Source organism: Bicyclus anynana, chromosome 8 (genome assembly GCF_947172395.1).
Source record: "Bicyclus anynana chromosome 8, ilBicAnyn1.1, whole genome shotgun sequence".
NCBI classification, from domain to species: domain Eukaryota; kingdom Metazoa; phylum Arthropoda; class Insecta; order Lepidoptera; family Nymphalidae; genus Bicyclus; species Bicyclus anynana.
In genome coordinates this window covers 17149816-17165810 of record NC_069090.1, presented here as the reverse complement: position 1 = coordinate 17165810, position 15995 = coordinate 17149816, and the positions used below count along the sequence as shown (strand labels likewise).

The 15995-nt window shown below is 36.4% G+C and overlaps 1 protein-coding gene across 2 annotated transcripts in view; it reads left to right on the top strand.

The window, feature by feature from the left end:
* Positions 1-13286, top strand: part of LOC112048608 (calcium/calmodulin-dependent protein kinase kinase 1) — a 142433-nt gene extending 129147 nt beyond the window's left edge. For both annotated transcript variants that reach the window (XM_052882991.1, XM_024086215.2), the window contains 6 exons: positions 252-399; positions 4235-4425; positions 5150-5365; positions 6747-6914; positions 7177-7358; positions 8653-13286. In XM_052882991.1, the coding sequence (XP_052738951.1) occupies positions 252-399; positions 4235-4425; positions 5150-5365; positions 6747-6914; positions 7177-7358; positions 8653-8827 (1080 nt within the window). In that variant the 3' untranslated portion in view covers positions 8828-13286. The remainder of the gene's footprint in view (positions 1-251; positions 400-4234; positions 4426-5149; positions 5366-6746; positions 6915-7176; positions 7359-8652) is intronic.
* The last annotated feature ends 2709 nt before the right edge of the window (positions 13287-15995 follow it).

Genomic DNA, 15995 nt, shown 5'->3' with positions numbered 1-15995 from the left:
TATTTAATTTCTTAAAATGCACACAACTGAACAGTTGCAGGTGGTTGGAGGTGCATGCCTCGGGCCGGATTCGAACCCACACCCTCCGGAATCGGAGGCAGAGGTCATATCCACTGGGCTATCACGGCTCTTCTTATATTCTTCAAGTACCAATCAATCAATTCGTTGATTTATACAATTGAAATAATAATTCAAATAAATATAATTGATATGTCAAATTTGATAGATATTCTTCTTTCATTTTCCTTTAGGTGCTAGACGACCCAGCAGAAGACCAACTGTACCTGGTGTTCCAGCTGTTAGAAGGAGGGCCTGTGATAGAGATCCCGACGGAGAGCCCCCTCAGTGAGGAGACGTCCAGGAAGTACTTCAGAGACGTCGTCCTCGGCGTAGAATATTGTGAGTAAGATCATCGCTTTTGATTAAATTGATTGATCGATTGATTGATTCCTGCGCCAGATACTGATATACTTCTTAAAATAGTTATTCAAAAATGATATACTTGTTAAAATAGTTTTTAACAAGTTTAACAATTGTAAACTATAATAAAGTATGATTTATTGGGTTTCTTTATAGCAAACTGCATCACAATTATGGATTGAACAAAACTGTTATAAAAAGCTCTATACTATAGCCCTAATCAATACCTATACCACCTACTGTTTACCAACAAATAAATTAAATTGAGGGTATAAATCGCTAGTCATTTCACACCTAATTATAATTATAATTAACTTGTTCTTAAATTAATAAAAATAAATTCGATTAATAAGCTTAGAACAATTAGATATAGATAAATTTTAAATAACATTTTAATAAACAAACAATACATAACTTAAAATAAATAAGTTATGAAATGACATGCATTTTCTACCTTCATTTAATTCGTTTGCTAGTAAACAGTACACATCGAGTAGTGCTGTGTATAAGTACTAGTTATGACGTATCTACTAAAAACGGTTATGAAAAATTAAAAGTTTTAGACTATGTTTTAAAAGAGTTAGTTTTTTATAAATTTTAGAGTAGTATTTTATTAATTTCTAACATAACAAGAGCCCATATCTACAAGAAACTATAAAAGAAGTACAGAAAGCGATGTAATATGCGAAACTTTTTGTTCAAGACAAAATATGTAGAGAGGGTTATCTGAAACTCAATACTAAAGAAGCCGTTCAAACTTTTACTTTATAATATCGTTATACCTACCTTATTTATTTTATAGTACCTACTTGTTTAGATAATTGATATTTAATTTTGATTAACTTAATCTTACTTCCTACTAATATTATAAAGGCGAAAGTTTGTGTGTAAGTATGTTTGTTCCTCTTATACGCTGCGGCTACTGAAGCGATTTGGCTGAAATTTGGAATGGAAATAGATTTTACTCTGGATACTCTGATACATAGGCTACTTTTCATCCCGAAAAAATCCACGGTTCCCGCGGGATTTGTGAAAAACTAAATTCCACGCGGACGAAGTCGCGGGCGTCCGCTAGTAATACATATAATTATTATGTATTCTGAAGCTTTGTTCATATATTATACCGACAAAGACGTGCCGCCAAGCGATTTAGCGTTCCGGTACGATGTCGTGTAGAAACCGAAAGGGGTGTGGATTTTAATCCTCCTCCTAACAAGTTAGTCCGCTTTCATCTTAGATTGCATCATCACTTATCATCAGGTGAGATTGTAGTCAAGGGCGAACTTGTAAAGAATAAAAAAAAAAAATTTTTTTGTTCATAAACAAAATCCTTTGCAGAGACAATTTCATTTTATTTAATTAATCATTAATCAATCATTTAGACCGATGCAAAGCACTGCAATAAACAAAATACCTACCTTTAATCCGACTGCCATACGACAAGCGAGTTTCATCTATTTCATATTGCCCACACTTCGCTCGCCCACGGATGTTAATTTATCATCCATCATTGTAATCGCCTTATTTCGTGATCACGCTCTCGCTTAATCATATTTTAATCATCTCGTTCGATCATGTTTTAATCATGCTCGTTTTGATCATGTTTTAATCACACTTGTTTCATTTTAATCATTGCGATAAATGACGGCTGCGACTTCGCCCGCGTGTAATTCGATTCTTTGGATTACTTCGGTTTCCTTGCGTCCAATTTGAAAGCAACAACATCAAAAGCTTGTAAAAAACGACGTTTCCTGTATCATAATTTTTGCGTACCTAACTATAACCATTTACGCAGTCCACGCAACGGAAGCTCGCAGAAGGACTTACTTTTCCGTTTTTATCATATTTTTCATTAATGCTCCGCTCCTATTGGTCTTAAAGTACTATAGCTCATGTTAATCGCTGACATTGACAATTCCATTGGCGAATTATTTTTTAATAGGTCCAGTAGTTTTGGAGCATATTCGTTAACAAACAAAGAAGCAAAAAATAATTTAACCTCTCTATAGGTAATATTAGTCTATATTTGGACCCATGAAAGTGGGTTCTTTATTAAAAAATGTGTACATTGTGTTCAAGTACTGAGTACACAACCTCGTTTCTCCTTCACATTTATGACATCCGCCTGACCTTTAATCTTGAACCTTTAAGATGACACTCAAGTATTCTTTACACCTATCTATAAGAATATCTAAATAGTCTAGGTATATAATTTACTAGCTGACGTCGCGCGGTTTCACCCGCGTGGTTCCCGTTTCCGTAGGAATGCTGGGATATTATATAACCTGTAAGCCTTTCTCGATAAATGGGCTATCTAACACTGAAAGAATTTTTCAAATCGGACGAGTAGTTCCTGAGATCAGCGCGTTCAAACAAACAAAGAAACTCTTCAGCTTTATAATACATTCGTCGCAAAAATCTGTCAATATTATGTTTGTATTAATTAATTGGGTTAAAAACACGTTTTACTCAGTCAGTCAGTCAGGCTGTAACTTTAACTAGTTGAGAATATTTCTTTATTTAATTAAAGTTAACCAAATCAGCGCTACGTGTTCTAATTTAAATGGTCACATAGCAATATGCTGAGGTGGGTCCATTTTCTGGGTTATGCAATACATCGCAGGGTATTGTCCTGGATGACCTGGTGTACTGGATGTATTGTACTGGAGATATTGTGATGTGTGGCATAATTTCGAAATAAACACATTTTTCTTACTTTCTTTATATCTTTCAATATTATATACTTACCTACACGTAATTGTAAAAGTTGAAATGCGAGTAGAAAGATTGTAGGCAACACAAAAATACCGTACCGTCGTCCGTGTTTCCTGTCACGTGTGATTTAGTACTTTCGATGCAAGAGTATATAAAAAGGTATCTTTTAGGCGACGGTGTTTCTATTTCGAAGTCTTTCTTTTTAAACATGACCTACATACTTATATAAAACCCACCTATATAAAACGGTAGAAAATAAACAAAATACCAGAAGAGGTAATACATTTATTACACCATGCTACAATCTTAAAACACTAAGGCATAAAATATTTTTTACCAAAAAAATTCAACCGACTTCAAAATCACAAATATAAACTAATAAAAACAAAAATTAACATCGTATCTGCGAGGAAAGAACCGTCTGAAAATCCTAAGAGTTAATGCTTCACTGTGTCGGCACCGCCTTCCAAGTGATAGTAGTCACTTTGAAGGCGGTGCCGTGCAAGTGCATAAATGATAAAATTCATTGGGAATTGAAAAATTCCGCTAACCTATTGAAACAGTAAAACTCCTTACCTGGCGTTACGAAAGTATCTAATAGTAAACTAAGCCTAATTTAAATAAATGTATTTTGACTTTAACTTTACTTTACGTAATTTAATGTACGGCTAAGTTTAAGTCCATCTCCGTAACCTTAGAACTGTTGAAGCTTTGAATCGACATAAGATCGACATACATGGTCAGGCCTTCCTGCTCATAGGATAATAATGGACCCGGTCATGTTTGATTTGACTTAAGTATGTGCACTTCTTCCCTATCCCTACCCTACACTACCCTACTCCTACCCCTACTCTACACTACCCTACCCTACCCCTACCCTACTTAGCTTACCCTTACTCTAACCCTACCTTACTCCACCCTACCCTTACCCTACCCCTGAATTCATTTGTTACAAAAAATGTGATAAATGAAGAATCCCTCGACCGATTTTGTGCAAACTTCACTTAACCATCTATTAAATGGAGTTTGGGCCCACCACGCCGACAATACGGGTTGGTTTACAATATTTATAGCTGCTGTAACTGCTGTCTCTCCCCAGTGCACTTCCAGCGTATTGCGCACCGCGACATCAAGCCCGCGAATCTGCTGATGGGCGAGGGGCGCGTGCAGGTGGCGGACCTGGGCGCGTGCGGCGAGCTGGCGGGCGCGGGCCGCCTATGCGGCGCCGTGGGCACGCCCGCCTTCCGCGCCCCGGAGGCGGTGCCCACCACGGACAAGTATATAGGAGAAGTGAGTTGAGCCCAATCCATTTCAATTCAATTCAATTCAACTCAACACAACTCAACTCCTCGTTTTTTTTCCTGGGAAATGGGAAATGCTTTTACGCATCCCGGCCGCAGAATGTACAGACAGAACTGCGCTAGGTTGCGCAGTTCTGTCGGCCGGATATGTGGGACTCACTAACATCAGAGTACCCACTAAAACCCAGCGGAACCACCTGCGTCCTATTTGGGATGTGAAAGGATCGCGAAAGCAGACATTATCACATCCCGACGTTCTCAGTGGTGTTCTCCGTTCTCAGTTCTACAAGGGTGGGAGGCGGTGCGCATATCAGAGCCTTCTACCACCCGTACTTATTCTGAGAGGCGGGTCATAAATCATAAGTCATAAGGCATCCGATCTCTCTTCTGCTCCGATCCCATCCTCGTCGCCACTGAGATATATTGAGAGAGAAATAATAGTTACAACACGGTTTACCATACGCCATTTAATCACACACAGAAAGATGACATAATTTATGTGACTACCTACAAATGTTAACCTAGCATACCTACCTAGTCAATTCCATTCTTAGAGTGCAGTTGTGAACTTGGTTGTATTATACCTCCGTGACTCGGAAAATACGTGAAGTCGTCTCTCTCATTACCTAACATCTCTATAATAAGGCCCTGTAGGCCGGGCCACAGAATGATAATGTTGAAAAATGTACAGTAATGAATACTTCGCTCCATAGGCAGCTGATATCTGGTCTCTGGGCGTGACCCTGTACGCCATGGTGACGGGCAGGGTGCCGTGGATCGGCGCCACGTCCACGGACCTGCAGAAGCGGATCCTCTCCGAGCCCCTCACCTTCCCGCCCCGGCCGCAGCTGTCCAGGTCCCTCAAGAGGTTCCTAGCGCGAATGCTGGACAAGGACCCCGTCACTAGAGCCACTATGAAAGAGATTAAGGTAATAATCATAAATCATATCAGCCGATGGACGCCCACAGCTGGACATAAGCATCCAGCGGCTCCCTGTTACCCGCTTGATATCCGCTTAGAGGGGATCGACCAACACTGCGCTTTTAGATGCGGGGTCGTCATTCCAACTCCTTGGAAGTTGGGACCCCCAACGTCAATTGGCTCTTCGAAATACTTAAGGTACTTACTATCGCAAGTTCTTGTTCTGAACTATCTCTATACAAATAACTGTACTAGAAATGGACATAAGTTGTCTCAACTTGAAGTCTCGGAATAGTACAAACTACAAAGTCCTTCGTAGGGTTGAATAAAGTCTTATATTTGTAGCAAGATCCTCCATGCAATGTCAAATGTATTAAAACATAGTATATTGAATCGAATATCTACTCGTACTGCGATTTTAGAATTTTATTATGAAAAATATGTTTGTTAGATACAGTATATTATATATTTTTTTATAAAATATTAAACTTTCCTCTTTTTCACAATACAGTCATTTCATATTTACGTATTTATTCAGCAAACAAATCGTGCAGGTTATTCGACGGACAGTCTGTGTTTGCTCAGATCTGAAGGTCGGCCTCGAAATAATTATATTTACCTGGATTTGTAAATACTTGCTTATGCTCATTACGGTACCAGCTCGGACGTGATGTGTGTGTTGGGGATAACACACAGCGAACACACTTGTGTCAATATTTGCTGCCTAGTCGAGTGCGAATTTCTGTAAAGACTTAAATAAACCTATAGGAAAGTGCTACGTTTCGCGCTCATTCTCTTTACATCAAATATCCAACTTAATAGGTACACTAAACAACGTCATTAAAGGTTCTGGAGATCGCAGGAGCTACTAAGTAGGTCCCAGGTTCGAACCTGAGATCTAGAAGAATGTGTCTGTTATGAGACTATGACCTCGGCTGCACCTGACCGATGCGGCAAACTTAATGCGAACCATAAGCATGTTTAGCTGATTTTCGCTTTGTCGTAAAGTTGAGATCAACGAGTAGATGATAATTAATTTAAAAAATTTAGTCGGACTGTTGAAGTTCTGGACCTTTGACACCTTCGAAAGCCAAAACTGAAACTTTCTATCCTTGAACCTACCTTTTTGGCTGGTGGGAAGCTCCTATCCTACCGACAAAGACGTATTGCCAAGCTATGAAGCGTTCCGGTACGATGTCGTGTAGAAACCGTAAAGGGTATGGATTTTCCTCCTCCCCCTAAAAAGTTAGCCCGCTTTCATCTTAGATTGCATCATCACATACCATAAAGTGGTAAGATTGTAGTCAAGGCATAACTTTTAAAGAATAAAAACAAATTCAGTCTCCATAAATGAAGGTATATTTGGCTCAAAGTCCATTTGTCTGCAGGAACACGAGTGGTTGACCCTCGGCGGCAAGGAGCCGCTGCCGTCGGAGGAGGAGAACTGCCGCCTGGTGGAGGTGACGGACGAGGACATGGCGCGCGTCGTCACCTCCATCCCCAACCTGTCCACACTCATACTCATCAAGACAATGCTCAAGAAACATAGCTTTCAGGTAATCTTTTTAAATATGACCAATATTCCCGTTTCTGTTCAACCAGTCGCAAAAGACTGTGTTGGGGGTGCGTACAACAATAGTCCAAAGTTACAACTATAGTCCAGCAGTCAGGGATCGACCTGTCTATCGACAAACACTTAGTATACACAGCATTATATTGTGGCGAAAACAAGCTACTACCGCCATAAGAACTGCTGTCAGGTAGAGGCCATAGACGCAGATAATATACCTATGAAAATTTCTCAAAATCTTGTTTCAGAATCCTTTTTTACGCAGTCGCGAAGGCAGCGCTCGTCGCGAGTCTACGGACGCGAGCGCAGGCGCGGGCGCGGACGCGGGCGCGGCGGAGGACGCGGCGCGAGCAGACAGAGCCGCGCGCAGAGCTAACCTTGCACGCTCCGGACGATCCCTCTCAGCCCCCGGGAACTATCTCACTGACAAGTATGTAATTGCAAACCTCATGACTGATTAAATAGCTTAGAAATCTTGGAATGGTCACTGTGGTTCTGCTGCTAATGCTTGTGGTTCTCCATAGTCTACTGTCTCTGCTCATAATTGAACGATATAGTTGAAGCGTTAACCTTAGTACATGCTATTCGCCGATGGTATTATTCTTGTCCGAGAAAACGCATCTGAGGTACAGAGCAGATAGGAAAAATGGCTGGAGAAATTGGAAAGTATTAGCCTACGAATCAGCCAAACGAATATTAAATATTTGTTCTTGGACTTCGGTGGCACATTCCAATCCTCCAAAATTGCCTCCTCCATTTAAACCAAGCTCGTAGCTTGCTCCGATTTTCGGTACCTCGGTCCCTTTTTCAAAACGACGGCAGTATGGACCGAGACGTAAAAAGTAGATGCATGCGGGATGGATGAAATGGCGATAGGTCTCAGGTGTACTGTGACCCTGGAATGCCTCTTGGGTTAAGGGTAAAGTATACAAAGCTGTTGTAAAACCTGTCTTGCTGTATGAATCAGAATGTTGAGCGGAAAAAGGGACGGATAGTAAAAAAATGCATGTGGACGAAATGCGTAAATTAAGATGGATGTGTGATAGATAATTGAGGAGTAAAATGTAATGGGGAAGAATGAAAGTCATATAACCAGAAGAATATTAAATTTTCAAGTAGAAAAATACAAAAGGAGAGGAAGGCCAAAGAAGAGACGGGTGGAATGTGTGAAAGAGGACGAAGAAGAGGAGAGAGGAAGTACGTAAAGGGAGTGAATGATGAGTTGACGAGTAATGAACACGAATGGAGAAGATTGACATATTTTGCTGACCCCACTTAAATGGGTTGAGGTAAAGAAGATGATGATTAATGAAGCTTTAACTGCTTGTCACTGGTAGAATCAGCGTTCACGTATGGTTTTGATGAAGAATTGCCCCAGATAGCTGTAGTATTCACACAGCTATCAAAATACGTGCATTCGAGCTATTTCTCGTGTAGGTTGGTGCGAATTACAGCACTTTTAAGCAGTTGAATATAATTATCAAATATCTGCCGTTGCCCAGTATGTACATCAGAGTTATTTGTGTTCTTGTTAAATTATATTATCGTTGCAATTTTAAACGCAAAAGTAAATATTCCTTCATAAAGTACAAAACAAGGTCTACTAGAAGGCCAGACCTCCCCGCCTTGTTCGAAAGGCGATATTGGGATTAGATCCACCTCGCAAATCACGAAATAAATATAGCAATATATCAATTTTACCAAATATTTTTTTCTGTTCTCAGGCAGCAGTCATTCGAGATAGCGCTGGAATCAGTCCAAGAGTCTAAAGAACGGGACCCGAAGTCAACCAAACCAGAACAAAGCAGTCAGAACGCTCCGAAAGCTCAAACCAACGCTAAAGCTCAAGAGAAAGAGAACAAGCAGAATGGAGACAGGAAGGAGAACAAGGGAAGGTGATGCAGAGCGCCCGCGCCTCGCGCTTCCCCTTGACTCCGTCGAGTCTAGCAACCGGTCTACCGATTTGTCGTTCGTTTCAAACTTGGATACTGTTACTGTGTAAAGGCAAAAGCTAAACATGTTTACAGTTTGCATCAAATAAGTTATGTTTTTGCTAAATTAGTTGTTTATAGAAAATTACATTGTTTGACATTTTCTGGTTTTCCGTAGAAGGTATTTTACATGGCAAAAGGCAATGTTTACATCATTGTCAATGTATATGTTACCGTTAAATTGTAAAATACCGTTAGCTTATAATCTCACTCGTGATATTATAATCTGCCGTCATATTGTGAACTGGAAATACTAATTACAATTTAACGTGTTACTTTCACGAGTGAGATTATAAACTAGTATTTTACAATCTAACGGTGACGTATACATGCAATTTATCGAGTATCAAATTCATGTTAAAGGTGCTCGGCTTTATCCTCTGATAGACATTGACTTAGCGAATAATCTAGCTGTAAATAAGACCATAATAACCAGCAATGTAAAATATATTTAACTACCTACTACAGATATTCAAAAACCGGACAAAATTGGTGTGAACTGTATGCATTGTTTAGTAATCGTTATCACTCTACACTTTACTTCTTTGGCGTAGTTGCTTTGTAACTCTGAACGTAAACGCTCACACCATGGCGCCACCTACCGTGGTCTTTGCCCATAGTGCGGTAATCATCCATAGCCGAAATATTGAATCCCAGAACTCCAGATTGATTCTTATTATTAGGTATTGTTACGGACTAGGGTTCGAGGATTTGAAAACACCTGGTGACTCGAAACTCTATCGTTCGGAAAACTATATCGTTCGGTCCGACGCGTATTTATACCAGCCACAACGATTTCTAGATTATTCTTGGAATGCCTAACACGTGTACGCCGAAGACGTTCTACGAAATTCGGCGTAAACAAGGTCATAAACCTTTCTTATCTCAAATGGTAAACAACCCGACATGGGCGAGCGATTATGAACCCTATGTTTTTAGTAATAGAGTTCTCCGTAACAATATTATAAAACAACTGCGCCACAGAAGATTTTGTGATATTTTGTGTTTTCTGCAGAAGTTAAGTTCTGTTATTTTGGTTAGTGATTTTGTTTAAGGTTTACTTTACTAACAAAAACATTTATTTACATACAAACTATAGTGAGCAGAAAGCTATATTTACTTATTTTTCACTAGAATTTATTTATTTATGATATATTTACGAGTACATTGCTACAACTTAATTAATAAATGAAACTTAATAATTAACTACAAGTCCGCTTAGCATTTTCCTAAAAACTCTAAAGTCAATTTATTGCGTAGTACTTATATTATAACATACTGAAAATTAATATAGAAGAGGTATTTAACATAAGGGGAATGCATGTGCTTGTTCCAAGGTTGACTTGCTTAAGACCTTTAAAAATATTTATGTATAATTGCATTTTCATATCACAAAGGGTTCTCTATTAATAAGGCAGATTAAAACTATAAATTGCCTATCGCAAATAAATACAAATTAATTTACGAAATAAGAGTGCTAATACGAAATAAGCACAAAAGGTAGGAACATGATTTTTATATATTTTTTTTAATTACTGAACCCAAATGATTAATGCAGTCAGCCTTAGAATGTATTAGTGCAAGAAGGCAGTTACTGAAATGATATTTTTATAGTGAATCGTATAGTTAGAATGTGATTTTTCTAATTCTTGATATATTTCTCTTTTGAAATGTCTAGTCTATTGCAACTGTACATAACTCTCAAATTTTTCACGATTTTTCATAAATTATTATGGTAATAAATTGCACTTAATTTTTATCAAGGAATTATTTGAATTATCTTTAGATATTTTAGAAAAACTTCAATTGTATTTATAATAATATTATGAATAGACTTTACCTACACAGTTTTTATATGTCAAAGTTTATTAAATTTTCGTTCAAGTTATGGCACAAATGTGATTAAATCATTATTTGATATTACATAACGTTATTTTGTGTAGTTATTACTTACTGTATTTTACTTAATTTTAAAAATTAAAAAAAAATATATGTATATTACATTAAGAAATTTATTTTTATATACTTAATTATGAATTCATACTTTAAATGCTCAAATAATATTTTATCATAAGAAATATTGTAAATAATATTAGTCATAGGAAAGTAATAATACTACCCTCCGTTTAATAATTATGAATTTGATGAAGAAAACATTTTAAATATCTGTTTTAAAAGTCATTTCGTACCCAATTTGTAGTTCCTGGAAATTACATCGAAAATGGCTCTGTCCAAATTTTATGAAAAAGTAAGAATTTTAATCGTTAGTTTTCGGATTATGACTCCTTAGACAAAATATAAACATTCTTTACGATCGATCCGATAATGTAAATATTTAGTTTAAAAGATGAGATAAAACACTGTCCTGTGATTTATAATGAAATTATAATCATTTTCAAAAATATAAATATAAAGTTTATATTGGCTTAACGGAAGTCATAAAAACGTTTAAAATTTTATTAAATAGGAATTTTACATAATAGGTACTTAAATAAATTAAAGAACGCCTAAGAGCAATTTCGATTTGAATATTTGCTCTTATATTGCTTAATGCAGGCGTTAATTTACGAAGAGATATATGCAAGTGTGACTGTTTGTCAATCCACAATAAATAAGTGTAATAGTTTACACTTTCCAATAAGTTTTGTGCATCTGTAACATAAAGAAACTGATGGTGTAAGTATAGATACAAAATCGAAATCAAAATTAAAAATAAAAGTTATAATCGTAATGAAATGTTCATACTTGCATGTAAATCTCCGATTAATTTAAAATTGACCAATTTTTATCAACATTTTGAAAACATAGATGTCTACGTAAAGTAAAAATCTCATTACTCAACGTAATTCCACCTGAATCTTAATAAAATAATCTTTTACCAACTTTTGGTCAAACCTGCCAGCTTTCCTTTAAGCTTAGGCCATAACACAGGGTGTCTCTTTTTATAGTGTAATACCACGAATGTACGTCATTCTAAATCAATAATGTGAAATTCCAAAACTATTTTGTCAAAACGTCTATTGATTTCAGTGTTTATATTTGCCACATTTCATTGCTTAAAATAGATATACAGTGGAATTCATAAACGTTGCATGGGCACCCCCAGGGTACCATTCACCCGCTGACTGTTGAATTTTTAAACGCATAGAGTTTGAATTCAACACGATAAACGATCCCTGGGGGCGTCACGACGTCAGGCCACAACGCCTATGATTTCCACAGTTAAAATGCTTTCGTTTTAGACATTTCATATAATGAAATATGACGTACTTATAAATCGAGGTATTACTACTAATAACCTTTCCAAATGACTTAAGTCCAGCATAGATATTAGGATGTTTTGTAATTTCGCGTTTTATCTTTGGCAAGCGAATGGTCCAAATATATAAATTGCCTTTTCATGTTGTGATAGGTGACTAGATATAAATGCTTTTATTATATTATTATTATTATATTAAAATCCGGTAGGTTTATAAAATTGTCTCTTAATGTATCTAAGTACAACTTTGAAATTCAATACGCTTTTGAAGCCTAACAATTTTGCTAGGATTGTTCTTGTCAAATATTCTGCAAAGGTAAAGTTTTAATAATATACGAGTACTTACACCGACCTAGACAAGTCAAGGACAAAGCATATGTCGAACCTGCAGGCTAATTCACTAACTTACGTACGTATAATAATTGACATTCACGAAATTGAGATTTTATGTTATGTCATCCGATGCCTATTGACAACCTATCGTGAATATCATATATAAACTGAGAAATCAACTACCTTAGATGAAATTTATCAGTTGATTTGATGTCTAAAGATTTTTAATAAAGATCAAATTAGTGAATAGGCCGCCTAGTGGAAAATCATTGTTTATAGCAGAACAACATTTTGAAGTGCATCAAGAACTTCGCCTACAATACTCTCTTGCGTTGGTTCTACTAAGTGTTATGTGTACCAAGTAATTACAATGCTATACACACAAGCAAAGTAAACGGGATAAGGTCTTTCATAAAAGTCCTACTTACTACTGTAGCCGTACAATCCACATTTGTTATCAATGATAAGATTTACCTTCCATCGTATTTTCCATTGTATTGTATTCGATTTCAAGACATATGAGTATCATTACTGTTATTTTACTAAGAACATACCTTTCACACCGAAAAAAGCGATGCTGTGGCAACAGTTACATATGGCAACTATAAGTAGGAGTTTAGGATTATTTTTTATTTTTATTATTTATAATTATATTTAATTTGTAAGCCTTTGCAGAATATATTATTCATAAAAAGTAACTCAATTTTATTGTGTAAGTTTGTTTCTGCTGATTTTGAATTTTGAATCAAATCCAATAAACACGTTTTAATCTGAATTAACAGTTTTATTTATTCACCTAAATAGTCTCAGTCGCTTATGGACGCTTATTTAATCAATATTCTTATTCCTAACCAACGTATTGTCTATAATTCGACTGTCTAATGTATTTTTTTATATAATGAAAAAATAAGACGGACCAAGAAGATGGCCCATCGTCCATCGGCCCATTAAACAACTTTAACAGAGCAACACTTGGCAGATCATGCAAGAAAGAATTCTGACAAAATACCGGCCGAGTATCTTCGTCTTGTCTCACGTGTCTGTAATTACAACGGCCATGCTCTTCAGACCGCACAGCGATGCAGCTTGACGGCAGAAATAAGAATAACATGACGGGTAGCGACAGATAATGTACCCTCATTTTGTGTTAGAGGAAACACCTCGAGTAGGTCTCAGGACGTGTGATCTTGGGTTAAGTTTATGGGATCCATTTAGAATGCATTAACATTCACCTCCTCTGCCCGACATGTTCTCTACGTCCACAGTAAACAATTTATGATCAATAATTATATCACATAAAAAAGCCGAAATAGCCCAGTGAATATGACCTCTCCCTCCGATTCCGGAGGTTTCCGGTTCGAATCCGGTCCGGGGCATACACCTTCAACTTTGCAGTTATGTGTATTTTAAGAAATTAAATATCACGTGTCTCAAACGGTGAAGGAAAACGTCGTGAGGAAACCTGCATACCAGAGAATTTTCTTAATTATCTGCGTGTGTGAAGTCTGCCAATCCACATTGGGCAGCGTGGTGGACTAATGGCCTAACCCCTTTCATTCTGAGAGGAGACTCGAGCTCAGCAGTGAGCCGAATATGGGTTTATAATGATGATGATAATGAATTATATCACGAAACATTATTGCACAAAATCACTAACGTGACTAGAAGCGTGACGGAGTTCACGCTGCCTAACAATGAACTCAAATCATCAACTACCCTTTTATTTGTACTATTTATCACTGTCGAAATACCTCCTTATTATAATAATATAAATAATGAATGTAAATACCACCCGTGCTCTATACTAATAGGAACTCGTAATAAAAGGTAGTACTTTTCTACTACTACGAGTACCTACTATGTAATGACGAAACAATGATGACAATCAAAACAAATATACTGTATTTTATAAAAAATTTAATTATTATGTACAAATGATAATTATATTTTCTAACAACTATTAAGTAATATACTTATTAATACGCTAAAATTACCTAATTACAATCTGTGACTACATTCGGCATAGAATAATATTGTTAAAATCTGATTAACATTGTCAAGCCTACAAACTAAGTACAAACACAAATTACTTAAAATCCTAGAATAAATTACTTAAAGATCTAAATACCATAGATATTATAATTATTTTGGGGTCTACTATAAAAAAAAAAAACACCCCTCAATATGAATATAGTGGATATGCTCAACACTGGCCATTTTAACACATAAATACTAACAAATAAAAAAGTACTAAATACAAGCTAAAATGCGAGAAAAAGAAACTTTGCAATTGCACGTTGTAGAGTCAACATCTCCTAAGGATGCTCCGGTTTCGGGGTGAAACTTACGTAGAGAGTATTTTGTCGGACCTGGGTGACGTTGTTGCATGGGTTCGTCGACTTTTCGCGGATGATAGCAAAATAAATAAATCATTACATAATTGCGAGAAAAAGGTTTTTTACCAATATCCATTTGAGATTTTTGTTTTTATTAGCAAGTTAGCCCTTGATTACAATCTCACCTATCGGTTCTGTCAAAATCTACACATGAACAGCTCTCGAAAATCTTTTTGTATTTATTTAGTTAGGTATGTTATTTGCAAATAAATTTAACTAATTTTAACATTAAATTGTTAAAGTTACATTTTTTCAGAGGTCAGTTAATTAGTGCCACACTCTCTCGAGAATTTAAGATTATGCATGCCCAATTCCAAATGTTTTTTTTGCAACATATGCACCATTTGATTTAAAAAAAATCGAATGGTTATTGGATGCTTCATTTCCATTGTGCTCAACACTTTCCATTTTTTCAACGATATTAATATCGAATCTTTTTTGACATGGCTTTCTAGAATTTCAAGTCATATGGCACAACTATTTTGATAACAAATTTGCTCGAAAAGTACTCGTATCTCTTATTTCACCAATTTCAATATTGTAATGTAGCTCATTACGCACGTATGTGCCGTAATATAAAGTAAAACGCACATGTGCTGTAATATAATATAAAACCTTTATCATTCGCCTAAAAACGAACGGTACTTTTTTAAATCTGTGCAAAAATTACAAGCGCATTAAAATGTCATCATATGGAAAATGGAAAGACGCAAATTCATTTTCAAAAAGTGTGTTTCCTCGCAAATGTGTTATAAAACGTCGTATGACATACGTGCGCTTCAATTACAGCCTCTGCTTCCTTACTATAGCTCTCGCCTTCGGCTCGAGCTTGCAATATCGCCTCGGCTGTGATTTTCAACTTACCGCACTTATATCATAATGTACTATGTTATAATACGAATACCTGATAATTTTCTGCATTGCTCATCCATATATTAATAATTTTATAATTTTATAGATAATTCTAATGATCTTTATTAGTTTGCATATTTATACCATTGTGGGGTCAGTCGGTTAGCGGATACATACTCGTGAGGTCCACTATTCAATTGCGTTACTTTATAATATCCACTATTAGTTGATGACTG